This window comes from Cryptomeria japonica, chromosome 7 (genome assembly GCF_030272615.1).
Source record: "Cryptomeria japonica chromosome 7, Sugi_1.0, whole genome shotgun sequence".
Lineage (NCBI taxonomy): Eukaryota > Viridiplantae > Streptophyta > Pinopsida > Cupressales > Cupressaceae > Cryptomeria > Cryptomeria japonica.
In genome coordinates this window covers 493,868,186-493,886,579 of record NC_081411.1, presented here as the reverse complement: position 1 = coordinate 493,886,579, position 18,394 = coordinate 493,868,186, and the positions used below count along the sequence as shown (strand labels likewise).

Sequence of the window (18,394 nt, the reverse complement as noted above, 5' to 3'; positions counted from 1 at the left end):
TACCCCACATTCACTGTGGAAGGGACTTTTTTGATGTTTAAATATAAAGCTCCATAGTAGTAATATGTCTAAGCCATAAAGGCTTTTGATGAATTGTGCCTATGGGTGCCCAAGGTTGGCCCACACGTGGGTGCGGATCTCAAGGTGACTGAGTGGCGACCAGGTGGATCCCACACAGGCACGCTTCCTGAGGAAACATGCAAAATTTTGTAGAGAAAGGCCAACTTAATGAGTGAGCAAGTCCGAGATGGATAAACAGTGCGCGCGGTTTCGCAAAGGCGAGATGCATGGAAGTTAAGCCCTGCGAAGTTGCGAAAAGGGTAAATGTCGAGCATGTTAGATAGAGATCGATGACCCGCGTGGTTTCACAGATTGAAGATGCACGAACGTTAGACCCTGTGAAGTTGTGAAAGTCAGGTGGCGGGTATAGTTAGATGTCCAGCAGGTGGGTCCCAGTGAGGTGGCACAGTGGTGGTGCCTAGGTGGCGATGACGTGGCACTGAGGTGGTGTACATGTGGTAGCCAAGTGGCAGTGATAAAGCAGATGATGAGGTGGTGATGAGGTGTCATCCCAGGTGGCGTCCGATGAACCCCATTGACCAATCGAAAACCGCCACGTGGCAAAGCGTCAGGACCAAATGGAGGCAAAAATCAAAATTAAAATGAGTAAATGATATAGTCTAAACTATATTAAATTTCAAAAAATTTAAATGATTGAGCACATTGGGAAATTAATTCGCCCAGGGTCTAAATTTTGGCGAAAATATAAAGTGTTGTATGTTCTCGGAAAGCTCTCGGAGTGAAAAATCCAATTATGGGTTTAATTTTGACAAATGTGGGATATTTTGGAAGCATTTTGGCTGGGAGTAAAATTCAGTTAGAGAGAAGATATTTGATAATTTTAGTTGCAGATTTGATTTTTTTCCCTCCTCTTTTAATTCCCAATTCTTCTCAGTTGTAAGGGTTCCAGAAATTTAGATAATGGCTCCATTTTTTCATGGCTTCCAATTCTGAGTATTCTTCAAGATTGTACAGAGCAAGGCTATCCTTTCAGTAATGGAGTTCAATTCTTTGCTATAGGTGTTCTTAGTTGCAAGTTCTTCTGTATGTAAGGCATGTACAAATTCACACAAAAGTTGTCTCTGGATTTGTATTTTCATTATATTCAAATCAGATCCTCAAGGAGGCTGAGATTTGTTATCTCAAGGAGGTAATTGTGATTGATTGCAGGGATTCTTCAAGGAAGAATTTAAATTCTGTAATAAATCACGAATAATGGAATATAGTGTCTGGATTTGATATTTTCTGTGAGTGAGATGAGTAATGCATTTATGCAAGGCATTAAATGCATGAATATTTAATAATGAAGATGGATTTGCAGTATAAGCTTTCATTTATAGTGTGATGTGTGACTCTGTTGCCCTTGGATAAGGCACTGGTCTTACAAGTTTGGGGATGTTTTCAGATTAAACAAATTAAAAGATAAATCTATTTTCCTTTATGTTTAGGGGTTAATGTTCTATCCTTCCAAAGCTTTATTTCACATATTATTTGTATAAGATCCAGCCCATCTATACATGTTACCTAATTTGGTGAACTTGTGGAATGGTTTGTCTGCTTATTGTTGATGCAGTCTTATGTTTGTGATTGATGTATTTAATGCATCAAAAGGGTGTCCCCTCCTAGGTCTAGCAGAACCTGAAGTGCAGGAGGATCATTAGGATCCTATGTTATGTTGTCCAAGCCCTGAGGTGTTTCATTGATTGAGATCGGCTATCTCATAGATAGATTTGCAGGTGTCTTGGGTTATCACTTTTGGTGAACAACATCAGGCACATCCATTCTCGGGGTTGACAGGTGGGGTTGACAAGTCTAGGAGAGCCAACTCCAGGGTTGGATGATGATGAGGATGAGGAGGATGGATACAGATGATGGAGGAGACAAAGGAGAGGAGGAGAAAGGAGGATTGTGAGTGGTAGAGGTGGAGGAAGTAGGGATAGAAGAGGTAGGGATGGAGGAGGGGGAGAGAGGGTACAGGGTAGAGATGGAGGATAGGATAGACCATCGAAGCCACTGAGAGGGAGAGGGGGAAAGCAAGTGGCAGTTGCACCATAGGAATAGGGATAGAGACATGCAAAAATATAGGGATAGATATAGGATTTATTAAGACAAGAGGAGAGAGAGGAGGAGATGGTGGAGGTAGTAGGAGGAGGGGATGAGGAGGAGGATTAGCTACTCATGTTGAGAGATCTCATATAGGCTTAGGCCGATGAGATCAATGATATCAAGAGAGAGGTGACACTATTGAAGTGGAAACTACATGAGGCCAAGGATGAGAGAGATCCAACCATCGAGCGGTGCACAACCGCTGAGGATACACTCAGGACAGCCAAATCTACACTCCAAGGAGATATAGGGTTAGGATACACATATTCTATTTGAGCAGGAGAGGAGATTACCTATTGGTGAAGTCTATATGAGGTGGTGGTTCCTCCTCATTTGAGAGTAGACAGCTATAGGCAGGGGCATCTCGGACCACAACTACAGGTAAAGATAGATAGAGGGCATTGAGTGGAGGTGTGATGGGGCTGCCAACACCACCAGCAAGATCCATAGGAGGGGGTCATTGAGATGATCCAAGGGTTGGGACTTTGGGAGCTCATATTCCATCAAGGACTACCATCTTTGAGGGAGGGAGTTCATCATAGTTCACTTTGTTCCATTTTGTATCAGTTTTTGTATGATGATATATAGACACCTTTGAGTGATTTTGTTTTCATGTGATTTTGACATCATTGTATCATGAAACTTATATTTTTTGTATATATGAGATCACCTATTCCTTGCAATGACTATATGATTATGATCTTATGTGATGCATTTTCTATGATGTTGTGATGCTTCTACATGCTTTATGATGTGATGATGCAGTGTATGTATGCTTTCTATATGAATTGTGAGATGTTCTATCATGTATGATTCTTATAAAATTGATGCATATGATGCAATATGTCTATGTGGTGATCCTATATCATGGTTATGCTATGGATGCATGTATATGATTTTATGTTGCTTATATATGATGATGTAGATGAGATGCAATATGATGATGATATGTACATGATGTATTAACAAATGATGTGTGCAAGATATGATATGCTTATATATATATATATATATTTATGATATATGAAAGATGAATGTGATTAGTGTTTCTATCTATATGAGATGCATGATGCAAACTAACATGTGATGATATAGATGGATACTACATGAGACACCTATATCTTTGGTGTGTCATTATACTCAATCATGTGATACCGGACTATAGAGAACTCAAGATGGGACAATGGAAGGCACACAAGAAAGGAGAGATGGAAGATAGAAGATATCGAGGTGAAAGAGAATCTTGCACTATTATCATCATTGAGCTTTATTATGGCAAATAGGTTATGAATATCCAGATATAAGTTCAACCTAGATAATCACTATACCCTTTGCATGGAGATCAAACAATCATAGACAAGGAATGCCCCAATTCACACTAGACTCACAATGTTCACATATCCTTGGTTGATCCATAGTATTACTACAAGACAATCCACAAATAGAAATTAGGTGAGCATACCCCATCCTCGCCTTTCTAGTCAAAGACATCATGGAGATAAAATCTCTAGTCAGAGACATCTTAGAAAAGATAAAAGACATGCCACCATAAAAAATAAAATAAAAATAAAATCAAAGACTTTACAACAACATAAATTGTAATTCTCAAGTTATAAGTGTATCTTGACACATATGCTAACATGTTTGATCTGGTCACAATGTTCTCATCTTGATAAAGGACAAATAATAATAAAAAACCCTGTTGTAGTCGAAGTCTACCAAAAGATTGATTTATTGAAAGCTCATTGCTACTTGTGTCTCATCAAAAACTAAATGGATCCATGAAACTAATACTTTATTTCGAAGAAGAGTGAAAAATTTATTGCAGATCGACAATACAAGTGATCTTTTATTGCAAATTGTGCGTGAAAAGGAGGAATGAAAAGATGATGCTCCTCAAAACATTTGATGCAAAGGTTCTACTTCCATCACTAGATTTAGGATTTGCCCCCAGTTACAGACTAGACCTGATTTATTATGGGTGGAGGAAAAGAGATGGAAAAAGGTTTATTATGGATGGAAAAGGGTGGAAAAAGGTTTATTATGGATGGCGAGCCAATCTTAGGTAAATCAATAGGAAGCCATGATGGGAATGGGAAAATTTTATTATCAGATGAAAGGCTATGAGTGTTTGCAAAGTGAAAAGGGGAAACTGAATCTTGAAGAAGGGATGAGAAAAAGTCTCTACACATGGCGGTAATAATATGTTTTTCACCATGGTACTTGCCTAGGGCACCATCAAAGTGTTGGAATTTGGCATAATTGATGCAAATCAAGTCATGCAGTTGAAGTTGGATGACTACACCAGTAAAGGATAGAAGTCTATTTGTGATGAAGAGATTGAGATTCTATGAATAGATGAAATGATCAGTTATTTGTGTTGTCATTGCTGGAAACTGATGTTCTTGATGTTTATTTTTAGCATCTAAGTGATTTGGTTTACCGATATTGATCTAAAGTCCGCGAATTAGGACTTTAACCAGTAAAGCTGAATTGTTTTGATTGGATCGGTCGATTGGAAATGATTGGTGATTTGTGGTTTAGATGGTGAACTTGTATCATGGAAATATGTATGTGACTGGAACCAGAACTTGTGATGATTACTAGAAGGCGTGTTTCAATTTTTGATGAAGTTTTGCTAAGGTTTTAGTAGGGTTTAAGGTCTGGTGATGAAATCTTCAATCCGGTAATGATTTATGTTATGATGGTGATCGAAAATGATTCTACTTAAAGTTGGTAACATGGCACAACCCACGTGAAAGATTTAATAGCTGTTTTAGCATGATTCAAGGAAGATTTTCTTGGAAACCAATGAAATGATTTGGAGACTGTTTTGAGGATACATATCGGATTTTTGTGATGAGTTATAATCAATCAATGATTGATATTGCATTGTAATTTATTTTTATGATCTAGATAGTGATCTACGATGATCTTTTCTGATCTTATTATAAATTCTTGATGTAATTAGGTTGTGTGGCCGACCTAGTTGTGATGGCTATTTATGTAGACACAATTGATGTTTATTGAGTTGGTGGTCTAACAAAATGTGTTAAGCCATCCAAGTGAAGTGTGCAATCTACCTAAGAGTTGTAGAGTAATGTGTATAACTAGATTTGATCAAGCAAGCAGTGAAGTGCAAGAAAACAGATCATTTTCTTATTGTTGTTCCCTAACAGTTGCAGTAGGTTAAATCCCTTAACTGGATAGGTTCTAACAAGCCTTAATTATTGAAGTCCCCTAATAGGGCAGCTCTCAAAAGAGTGTTAAATCCTCTCACAAGGTTGATCCTAATAAATCATCAAGATCCTAATCGAGTTGCAAGGCAAATCCCCTAATCGAGTGACTCCTGACAGGGTCTACTCTTAACCGGGTGTATTGTAAGCTTATAACAAGGCTAAGCTCCTAGCAGGGTATACTTTGAAAAAGTACAAATATTTGTGGGTGCCAACTCCCACCATGGTTTTTTCCCTATTTGGGTTTCCATGTCAAAAACTTATGGTGTTCATGTGTGGAATGTTTTTCATTTGATGTTCTTTTTTATATTTCATTTCATACATTATTTCTGAGAAACCGTTTATGATGTTTTATTAGAAGTTTATCAGAGGTTATTGGTACTGATAAGAAGTTGTTTGAGATTCTTTTTGATCTTATTGATAAGGTTAATGATTTGGTAATTGATCAAGTTTATATGATTACTTTGGTGGTGAAAGTATTGGTAAATGATTTGATTAATGTGTTAAGAAAATTTGGTAAAGAGGTTATTAGATCTGATTACAGAAGTTGAGATAATTTTAGATTTGAGATAAGCTTAAATAAGTTTGATTCTGAGTTTATGTTGAATTGGTCTTAATACTGATTCACCCCCCCCTCTTAGTATTAACCGGATCCTCATAGGATTAACAATTAGTATCAGAGCTTTAATCCTCTGTTTGTAGAAAGCCTAATCGCTTAAGGAAAAGATTTTGAGGAATTCAAGACGATAAAGAAATATGGGTCCCAAGTTCAACAAGGATAACTACAAGATCTAGAAGGACATGATGAAGATCTACATTAAAGGTCTTGGTGTATAATATTGGAAGCAAGTTGAAACAAAATATGGTGCTCCTATCACTACTCCCTTGACACTAGATGAACTTAGAGAACAAAAAGATAACATGCAAGCCCTAGAAGCTATTGTAAGTACTTTATCTAATTCGGAATATATTGATGTTCAAAGATTGGAAACTGCAGGTGAGGTTTGGGAAAAGTTAGAGACAATCTATGGAGGAGATGGGCATGTTTAAAGAGGTAAAGAGGAAAGCTTGAGAGGAAAGTTTGATGACATGAGAATGCTTGAAGGAGAGAATATTAGACAGTATGGTCAGAGAATCAAAGAAGTTGTTGGCAGCATTAAGAGTGTTGGAGGAAAAATAGAAGATGATACAATAGTAAGTAAAATGCTCAAAACTCTTCAACCTCAGTATGCTATTAGAGTATCAGCAATCCAAGAAATTAGATCTGTTGCTAAAGATAAGGTAACTGTTGATTCATTGATTGGTAAGCTTACATCTTTTGAATTAAATAGTTTTGACAATAGTGTGACAAAATCTATTGAATCTTCCTTTAAAGCTTCTATTACCAGTTCATCTTCTAGAAAAGGAAAAGATATATATCAAAATCATGAGTGTAGGACAAGTCATGGAAGAAACTAGGGAGATGAAGACAGTGAAGATCAAGTGATGGAACTTGAAGCATTGTTAGAAAAGATATTTCCAAGAGGCACTAGTAAGTATAGAGGAAAGCTACCTTTGAAGTGTTTCTCTTGTAATAAAATTGGTCATATTGCTGCTAACTACTCTAGCACTAATAAGAAAGAAAATTTTAGAAGATTCAAAGGAAAGGGAAAGAAACATTGTTATGTTGTAGTAGATGAAAGTGTGACCGATGAGGAGTCGGAAGAAGAAAATGACAATGAAGAAATTGAGTTTGTAATTGTGAAGGAGGAACTGTCTGATAAAAAGGCACTAGTATCTCATATGGATAATAGTGATGAGTGGATTATACATAGTGGCTACTCACACCACATGACCGGAGACAAAAGTAAGCTCATAACCCCTAATAAATTTGATGGAGGTGTTGTTATATTTGGAAACAACTCTCCTTGCATGGTGAAAGGTAAAGGTTTTATCTCTCTAAATGGAAAGAGTAATGTTGATGATGTATTTTGGGTTGATGGTCTTAAGAATAATCTTAAAAGTGTTGGTCAACTCAATGATAAAGGTTATTTGCTTGAATTTAAGAGTGGAGTCTACAGAATTCTTGGAAGTAATGGTGAACTAATTGCTACCGGGAAGCAAACTAGAGGTAACTTATTTCATTTGAACAGTAATGTTAATAATTGTCTGGTTGCAAGAATGGATGACAATTGGTTATGGCATAAAAGATGTTTTCATGTTAATTATGATAATCTAATTAAGATAAGCAAGTCAAGTGTTGTAAGAGGATTACCACAACTTGTCAAACCAGATAGTGTGATATGCAAAGATTGTCAAATCGGTAAGATGAATTCTATTTCTTTCAAGAGAAAGAATGGTATTTCTAAGAATTTTTTAGATTTGGTACATACCGATATTTGTGGCCATATGAGAACAAAGAGTTATTATGGTGATAGGTATTTCATGATCTTCACCGATGACTATTCTAAAATGATGTGGGTAGCATTTCTAAGAGAGAAACCAGAAGCATTTAATAAATTTAAATCATTTAAAGCTCTGGTTGAGAAGGAAACAGGTAAGAACTTGAAGTGTTTAAGATCAGACCGAGTTGGTGAATTCACATTTGATGAATTTGTTAAGTATTGTGATCAACAAGGTATAAAGAGACAAATGTCAGCTTTGAGGACACCACAACAGAATGGCATTATAGAAAGAATGAATAGAACAATAGTAGAAGCTACAAGAACTATGTTATTACAGAGAAATGTATCCAAAATGTTTTGGAGAGAAGTGGTCAGTACTATTGTATACACTCTTAACCAGGTACTAGTAAAAAGAGGTAACAATAAGACACCCTATGAGCTATGGTATGGAAAAAATCCTTGTTTTAGTTATTTTAAAATCTTTGGAAATAAATGTTTTATCAAGAGAGATAACTAAACTGAGAAGTTTGATGCAAAATCTAATGAAGGATTTTTTCTTGGTTACTCTTCGAAGAGTAAAGAATATAAATGTTACAATAAGAGGACTAAGAAAATTATTGAAAGTACTAATGTAAAAGTTGATGATTTATCTGATAAGTCTGAAGCTACAAGCAAATCTAAACCTGAAAATGATGATAATGAGGAAAACTGTGTGATCACTGAACTAGAAGAAAAGAATAATGAACAACTGGAAAATGCAGAACTAGGTGCTCAACCGATGAGCGGTGAAAGTGAAAATGGAGAATCTGATGAAGAAGATGCAGAACCAACACAAGTAATACCTAGATATGTCATACTGAATTATTCACAAGAAAATATAATTGGTGATAAGAATGCAGGTGTGCAAATCAGGAGAAAGATAAGAGAGAATTCATGTTTGATATCTACAATTGAACCCAAGACAGTTAATGAAGCACTAAAGGATGATGATTGGGTGAAAGAAATGAATTAAGAATTAGATCAAATTGAGAAGAATTAGACATGGTCACTTGTTCCTAGACCGGACGATAAAAATGTAATTGGAACAAAATGGGTCTTTAGGATGAATTGGATGCAGAAGGAAGGATTGTAAGAAACAAGGCAAGGTTAGTCTGCAAAGGTAATGCTCAAGAGGAAGGTAAGGACTATGGTGAAACATTTGCACCTGTTGCTAGATTGGAAGGTGTAAGAATGCTACTGGAATTTGCTGCATATAAAGGATTAAAAGTCTACCAAATGGATGCCAAGTCAACCTTTTTAAATGGGATTCTAGAAGAAGTATACATCAAACAACATGATGGATTTTCCTTGACCGATGATAAAGACATGGTGTGTAAATTGTACAAATATTTGTATGGTCTTAAGCAGGCACTAAGAGAATGGTATGAGAGATTACATGCACATTTGATCAAGATTGGATTCCAACGTACCAGTGAGGATAGGAATATTTATTTGAAGAGTGATGGAGACAAGATGTTGATAGCTAAAGTATTTGTTGATTATGTAATTTTTGGTGACAATGATGATATGTGTATGGAATTTTCTTATATAATGAAAAAAGGAATTTAAAATGTCTCTAATCGGTGAAATTAAGTTTTTTATTGGATTATAGGTCCAACAACTAGATGGTGGTATCTTTATTTGTCAGACCAAGTATATCAAAGAAGTGTTGAAGACTTTCGGCATGGAAGACTACAAATTGATAGGTACAACGATGGTGACTGGTTGCAAGTTGTCAAAAGAAGATGATTCCCCCGATGTTAGTGAAAAAGAGTACAAATCTATGATTGGCAAGTTACATTATGTTGTCCATAGCAGATCGGATATTGCTCATGATGTTGGATTAGTTGCAAGATTTCAAAAAGAGCCTAAAGAAAGTCACATGCTAGTTGTGAAGAGAATTTTTTGGTATCTCAAAGGCACAATAGACTATGGTTTATGGTATCCCTATAAAGGTGATTTTACTTTCAATGTCCTTACTGATGTTGATTGGGTAGGTAATGTTGATGATCGGAAAAGCACAACCGGTGGAGCTTTTCTACTTGGAGGAAGATTAGTGGCATGGATGAGAAAGCAACAAACTTGTGTCTCTCAATCTACAGTTGAAGTTGAGTATGTTGTTGCATCCATGAATTGCACACAGGTGATATGGATGAGATATGTGCTAGAAGGATTCAAGATAGATATGCCAGAACTGGTAACTATCTATTGTGATAATACAAGTGCAATCAATATTTCTAAAAATCCTTTATTACATGCTAGAACCAAGCACATTGAATTGAAGTATAATTTCATAAGGGAAAGAGGTCAAGATAAGGAAGTGAAGATGGAATATGTGAAGAGTAAAGATCAGTTGGATGATATCTTTACTAAACCCTTATTGAAGGCTACTTTTGAGTTTCTTAGAGGTAAGCTAGGGGTTAGACCTCTACACAGAAAGAACTAGAATGATGGAGATCCATCAATCTTGTGGATTTCATGTTTTTTTTACACCAAGGATTGATGAAGGTATAGGCTACTCCTTTGTGGAGCAAGTCTGATGGAAAATTGTGATTTAATTCTCTATTATAATTTTCTAATTTATGTAGTAGAGATGGTGAAAGAGTCAACAATAGAATTATTGACAAGTGATGCATTTACATCTTTGGCATTGTTGTCAAAGGGGGAGAAGAAATGAATATAAATCAGATTTGGCAGACATGTGAGAAGTTGAAGATCAAATTGAATGAAGCATTGGTTTAGGGGGATATATAAAGAAAAGATCATGTAATATCGACAAACAAGTTGATGATGATGATGGTATTCTAATTGTGTATCTGATTAGTGTTTCCATCAATGCAAAAGGGGGAGATTGTTGGCATTTGGCATAGCTGATGCAAATCAAGTCATGCAGTTGAAGTTGGATAACTGCACCAGTAAAGGATAGAAGTCTATTTGTGATGAAGAGATTGAGATTCTATGAATAGATGACATGATCAGTTATTTGTGTTGTCATTGTTGGAAATTGATGTTCCCGATGTTTTGTTTTAGCATCTAAGTGATTTTGTTTACTGGATGACAGGGTTTACCGATAAAGCTGAATTATTTTGATTAGATCGGTTGATTGGAAATGATTGGTGATTTGCGGGTTGGATGGTGAGCTTGTATCATGGAAATATGTATGTGACCAGAACCAGAACTTGTGATGATTATCGGAAGGCATCTTTCAATTTTTAATGAAGTTTTGCTAAGGTTTTAGTAGGGTTTAAGGACCAGTGATGAAATCTTCAAACCGGTAATGATTTATGTTATGGTGGTGATCGACAGTGAGTCTACTTAAAGTTGGTAACATGGCACAACCCACATGAAAGATTTAATAGTTGTTTTAGCGTGATTCAAGGAAGATTTTCTTGGAAACCAGCAAAATGCTTTGGAGACTATCTTGAGGATATAGATCAGATTTCCATGATGAGTTATGATCAATCAATGATTGATATTACATTGTAATTTGTTGTTATGATCTGGATAGCAATCTACAATGATCTTTTGTGATCTTATTGTAAATTCTTGATGTAATTAGGTTGTGTGGCCGACCTAGTTGTGATGGCTATTTATGTAGACACAATTGATGTTTATTGAGTCGGTGGTCTTAGAGAATGTGTTAAGCCATCCAAGTGAAGTGTGTAATTTTCCTGAGAGTTGCAAAGTGATGTGTATAACTGGATCTGATCAAGCAAAAAGGGAAGTGCAAGAAAACATATCATTTTCTTACTATTGTTTCCTAACAGTTGCAACAGGTTAAATCCCTTGACCCGGTAGGTTCTAACAAGCCTTAATCATTTAAGTCCCCTAATAGGACAGCTCTCAAAAGAGTGTTAAATCCTCTCATGAGGTTGATCCTAACCGAGTGAATCCTGACAGAGTCTTCTCTTAACCGGGAATTTTGTAAGCTTGTAACAAGGCTAAGCTCCTAATGGGGCGTACTTAGAAAGAGTACAAATATTTGTGGGTGGCAACTCCCACTGTGTTTTTTCCATATTTGGGTTTACACGTCGAAAACTTATGGTGTTCAAGTGTGGACTATTTTTCATGCGATGTTCTTGTTTATGTTTCATTTCATGCATTATTTCTGAGAAACCAATTATGATGTTTTATCAGAAGTTTATCAAAGGTTACCGGTACTAATAAGAAGTTGTTTGAGAAATTTTTTGATCTTATTGATAAGGTTAATGAATTGGTAATTGATCAAGTTTATATGATTACTTTGGTGGTGAAAGTACTGGTAAATGATTTGATTGATGTGTTAAGAAAATATGTTAAAGAGGTTATTAGATCTGATTATAGAAGTTGAGATATTTTCAGATTTGAGATAAGTTGAAATAAGTTTGATTTTGAGTTTATGTTGAATTGGTCTTAATACTAATTCACCCCCCCCCCCCCCTCAGTATTAATTGGATCCTAACACGAAGTAGTTTTCACCATTGGACAAATTTATTTCTCTTTACTTTTTTTAATTTTTTAATTTTTTTGTGCCATAAGGCATCTGTTTTCCAGGTTTTCACCAAAATAATTTTTATCTTTATTTTTTTATATTTATAGTATTTTTAATTTTTTTTTTAATTAGGATACTTTGAAAAACTATGTGTAAAACCTGTGAAGGTGCATGTTGTTGATAGGATACTCCAAAGGTTCTCCTTTTGATGTTGATAGTTGATAGGCACCTCATCCATATATTGTTGTGATGACATAGGGCCCAAGCCAATTTGGTTCAAACTTGCCTTTTTTCTCTCTATCCTGCTAATTTTTTTGGATTTTCTCTTAGAACTAAGTCACCCACCTCAAATGTCTGAGGCTTTACCTTGTGATTGTAGCTTCAACTCATATTTTTTTGATATGCCTTGAGATGATTAAATGTAGTTTGTCTACACTCATTTAATAATTCTAAATCTTGTAAGCGAGATACCCTGTAGTCTTTGTCACTAATAAGACCACGCAAAGAGACCCGTAAAGATGGTAGTTTTACCTTGATAGGAAAGATGGATTTTTCACCATAGACAAGTGAGTAGGGAGTGGCTCCAGTGGGTGTGCAAACACTTGTGTGATATGCCCAAAGTGCAGGATTGAGTTGAATATGCCAGTTATGGCCAGCATCATCGACTCTCTTCTTGAGGATTATGAGGATAGTTTTGTTATATGCCTTAGCTTGACCATTACCTTAGGGATAATATGGAGTAGAAAAGAGATGATGGATATGGAATCAATCACAAAGCTCATAAACATCTTGATTTTTGAAAGGATTCCCATTGTCTGTGATAATAGAAAGAGGAACACTGTATTGTTAAATGATATAATTGAGGATAAAGGTTGTGGTCTTCTTTTTGGTGACTTGGGTGAGAGGAATGACCTCAATTCATTCCGTAAAATTCTTTGTGGTTGTGATAATGAATTTGTGCCCATTGGAAGAGGGAGGATGAATATTTCCCACGAGATCGAGCCCCCATTGACAAAAGGGCCATGGAGTGGCAATTGGTTGAAGTTCTTGTGTGGGTGCATGAATAAGGTCTCCATGGATCTGACATTGTTGCATTTTTTGACAAATTGGTATGAGTCATTTTCGATAATAGGTCAGTAGTATCCAGTCTTCATAAGTTTCTTGGCTAAAGTTGGACCACTAGAGTGAGAACAACATATACCTTTTTGAAACTCACATAACACAATCTGAGCTTCGTCACCTTCTAAACATCTAAGGAGAGTACCATCTAGACCCTATTGATCAAGGGTATCAGCTAAGATGACATAGTGGGAGGATTGGCGAATGAAGGTATAGTGTTGATTGTTTGAAAGGTTAGGTGGAAGAATATTGTTACAAAGGTAAGTTAAAATGTTGTCATACCAAGGGGAATCAGGACCAACGATATATATCATTTCTATAGGAGTGATCTCATATGAGGGGACCAAAAGATTATCCACCAAGAACTCACAGCAAGTCTCATTCTGAGTCATGTGGATGATTTAAAGCAATACTTCACATAGATAGTCTTTGAACAAATTCCAAGGGATAATAATCAAGTTGTCGATGCCTCATATCTATGTGAAGTATTGCTTTAAATCATCCACCATTTTCTTGTATGGCATTAACTTTTCATCTTTAGTCTGGTAGTCATCATTTGCAATCCATAATCTTGTTGTTAATGCCTCATATTCTGCTATGTTGTTTGTGCAAGGGAATGATAATTGATATTAAGAATTGAATCCCCTTGAGGTGTGATAAATAGAATACCTACTATTGTGCCATGCTGTGTGTATGAACCATCAAAATATAGCTGCCAAGGTTTTGAATTTGTCACTACAAAGATAGATTCATCTGAGATCTTTGAGATAATAGGAGTGTCATCAATCATAGGCACATCTTATAGCTTCTTTGCAATGACTTGTCCCTTAATTATTTTTCTTTCAATAGATTCAATATCAAACTCATTGGACATCATGGTCCATTTAGCCAATCTACCTATGAGTGTTACCTTATTGAGTAAGTATTTTAGTGGGTCAATTCTTGCGACAAGCATTTTTTTGTGAGTTAGCATGTAATGATATAATTTATGTGAAGCAAAACCACTATAAGAAATGTGCACTCAATTCAAGTGTAGTCAATCTCATAACCAAACAACATGTGACTAATGTAGTATATAGACCATTCTTTACCATCATGATCTTGTTGTGCCAATAGTGCCCCCAATGTTGTTTGTGTAGCTGATATGTAAAGTAATAGGGGTTTTCCTTGAATAGGTGGCATCAATACTGGTAGATTTAGTAGATAGTCTTTGAGAATCTAAAAGGCCCGTTGACACATATCATCCCATTTGAACTTGATATTCTTGTGAAGTAGATGTTGAAAATGCTGATAATTATCTACAAGGTATGCAATGAATCTACGTATTGATTGAATTCTTCCTTGTAGAGATCAAAGTTGGTTGATGTTCTTCAGAGGTGTCATTTCCAATCTGGCTCTAACTTTCATTGGATCTGTATGTGGGAAAAGTGAGTGTATGAAACTCAAAATGTAAAAAATAATGTTCAAAGGGCTTGTCCACACACCCATAGGACTTCTTGGTGCAAGTTATCGAGTCATGAAGAATGACTCAAATTCCCAAGGTAGGTTCCTTGGTTCTCTATCTCATAAGGTCCCTCAAGCCAATGCCTTTTCTCTCAAATCACTGGGCAAAGTGTCTTAGGGATGATGAATGCAAGAACGAGGGATGATTTAGATTTATTTTAACATGAATGCATCCTATTTATGCATGATTCTACAAATGAGTTAAACTAGATGATAAGATGACAAGGTTAGTAACAATGCTATCCTAACATGATCTATTAGTTAATGATTTAAGCTAATGATAATAGAAATACTCTAAAATGCTTATTAGATTAATTCCTATTATAAAGAGAGGCTAGATGTATTGATAAAATTGAGCATAATTGAGATACTAAAGCTTGGATCCCTTAAATTGGAGAAATGAGGGCTCTATTTATAGGGAAAATAGGACAATGGATGGTCAATATTGGAGGAGTTAATAATGGGTCAGGATTGAAAGTTATCAATCCATGTTTACAATTTCCACCAATGAAATGGTGACAATTTTCAACATAAGACTGCTTGAGAGGAGAGGTAAGAAGAATTAAATGCTTGAGAAGACCTCATGGTTACCCTAGAAGGTAAGGGTTAAGGTTAGGTTAGGGTTATCCAATGGATAAAGCTTTTACCCAAAGGATAAACTCTTGTGCAAAGGTTAAAGGGATAACCATGGTCAAAGCAATGAATGCTTGATGAGACCCCTAGGTTAGATGAGGGTTAAGTTAGGCAAAAAGTCTCTAACCATGCCACTAAGGGTTAGTTAACCATTAATAGTTTGAAGACTTTTGGGACAAATTTTTAAGAGTCCTTCCAAATTTGGGGGTATTCAACAAGTTATCTTGTTGAAGGCATAAAGGGTTTAATGCCTTTTGAAGACTTTACTCCAAATTTGAGAAGTGACCTCCTCAAATTTAGGGAAAGGGGATAATGGATGGGTTTAGGTTAATTGATTAGGATTAGATGGATTCTAGATGAATTTAGGAAGAGGATTAGGATGCAAGTGGGAGATGTAGGATTTTGCAAGTGGATGAGGGATAATAGGATTTAATTAAAATAAATTGCTTTATTTCAATTTGGTTGCAAGTTGGGGATTTTAAATAAATTAGATTTATTTAATTGGGGTAAACTATTTAATTAAATGTAAATTTAATTAAAAAATAGAGAAGGGATTTAATTAAATAAAATGATTTATTCAATTAAATGATGTAAAGGGCTTAAGTGAATTTAAATAAATAAATAGAATAATTTATTTAATTAAATAGAAGAATGTGGGTGATTTAATTAAATTAGATTTAACTAAATAGAGGAATGAGAATAAAATGAACATTAAATATTCATTTAGGAATATGGTCATTTTTATAAATCTACATTTTTCCCCTCTTTGAAGTGACGTGTGTGCACATGTTGATTCAAAGAAAATGATGTGTCGTCATGATTTGGTTATGATCAGTGTGATGTTATGTTGAGATGTTCATGCCATGCCCCATATTTGATAAACAATGCCCCAGATTTGATAAATGATGTTGATAATGCCCCCTCAAGAGATGAATCAAAAATTTAAAAATTTGATTTGTTTTGATAAATTTGATTGCATTAAAAAGTTTTGTCTATGTTGAATGCGATAAGTTGATTCATCTCCCGATAATAATGTTTGCGAGGGTTAGAAATGAGACCATGAGAAATTTACGTCCTTGTTCACGCAACCCTAATTTTTATTTACCCTATAAAAAGGTAAAAAGTGATTTATTTTGTCTCATTTGTGCTTGTTGACTTTGGAGAAAGTGACACTTGGAGAAAAAGACAAATGTTGATTCCTTTTTCTTCTCATCGATTCAAGTGCATTCGGAGGTATCAAAGGCCTGCCACGTATGGACCACTGGTAAGTCATCATTTTTGACCCCTTTTTAATTTTTGTTTTGTCATTTTTAGGCATGTTTTTCAATTTTTCCATGCGGATTTAATGGTTTAGCACGTCGGGTAAAAACCGTAACACATATGATAAGTTGTGTAGCGCATAGCTTTTTATAAAGTAGGGTAGTGTTTGGGTAGATTAGGATATCACAGGGGTGGGTTAGGGTAGCTCATAGAACTAGGTTAGCACATCGGGGGCACAGGGTAGCGCGCAAGGGAAAAAGAGTAGCGTGTAGGAAAGACCTAGCACATAGGGTTAGAAGGGGCTCGCATGGGTAGTGTAGGATAGCGCATAGGTATGACCTAGCATGTAGGGTTAGGTTTGCATCGAAGGGCCCAAGTAGGATAGCACATAGCCAAGAAGTGGTGTAGAGGGTAGTTTAGGTGGCACATTGATAGGACAGGGTAGCGCATAGGTGCAAGCTAGCACATAGGGTTAAGGGGGTAGCGCATTGATAGGATAGGGTAGCACATAGGTGCAGGCTAGCGTGTAGGGTTAAGGGGGTAGCGCATTGATAGGACAGAGTAGTGCATAGGTGTAGGCTAGCGCGTAGATAAAACTGTTTAGCATATGAGTGGAAAAATTTGGGAAAGTAGGATTTTGGATGAAGAAAAATAGGTAGGTTTTTGCCATATGCCGAGATGGGTGCAAATTTCAGTCTATGTGTCTACTGTCATTGTTTTGATAAGTTGTCCAATATGAGTTCCGATATGGTTTTTGGATAGATAACTTGATTTGATTTTCAATGTTTCAAGTCGATGTTGATCTGATGTTGATTTGATATGATGTGGATTTTGATATGGATGTTTTGATATGAACTTGATTTGATATGCATTGTTTCAAGTTGATATATATGTGGAAATTGAGTTGTTTTACAAGTTGATATGAATGTGAAACTTGAGTTATGTTACAAGTTGATGTGATTATGAAACTTGAGTTTTTTTACAAGTTGATGTGATTGTGAAACTTGAGTTGTTTTACAGGTTGATGTGATTGTGGAACTTGAGTTGTTTTACAAGTTGATATGATTTGATATGATGAGGAAACTAATATTGGACTTGTTTTGTTTGTGATAGGAGCGCATTGGGGTTGTTCAGTCATGAGACCAATTTTTGAGAATGTGGTCATTGATACCATGATTGACACAAGCTGACATGGATATCATTGAGAGGTGTGGCCTATCCTCTTTGTTAGAGATGCCCCGGTTTATCATTAACTAAGGTTTATTGACACTGTTGGCCGAGAGGTGGCATAGTGACACCAACACCTTCCATTTGGCAATAGGTGAGATCATAGTGACACTTGAGGATTGCTACTAGATTCTATGGATTCCTGTAGTAGGTGCACTATTACCTTATGAGCAGATAGAGGAGGGCAGGACAGAGGCTCTTTGCTGGATTTTATAGGATAATACAGTTTGCAGATATGAGATACCCTAGCAGGAGTTCATAGATTTGGATTACGCTCCTCTACCATCAGTGTTGGCAGGATTCATAGGTGGTTTCTTATGTCTTGACTGTAGGTCAAAGGGACTGGCAATAGGATG

General features: G+C 36.0%; 1 protein-coding gene across 1 annotated transcript in view; it reads left to right on the top strand.

Moving 5' to 3' along the window:
• Nucleotides 1–18,394, top strand: part of LOC131856828 (uncharacterized) — a 91,781-nt gene that overhangs the window by 19,245 nt on the left and 54,142 nt on the right. Inside the window, exon 4 of the mRNA XM_059208766.1 lies at nucleotides 8,445–8,685. Within this exon, the coding sequence (XP_059064749.1) occupies nucleotides 8,445–8,685 (241 nt within the window). The remainder of the gene's footprint in view (nucleotides 1–8,444; nucleotides 8,686–18,394) is intronic.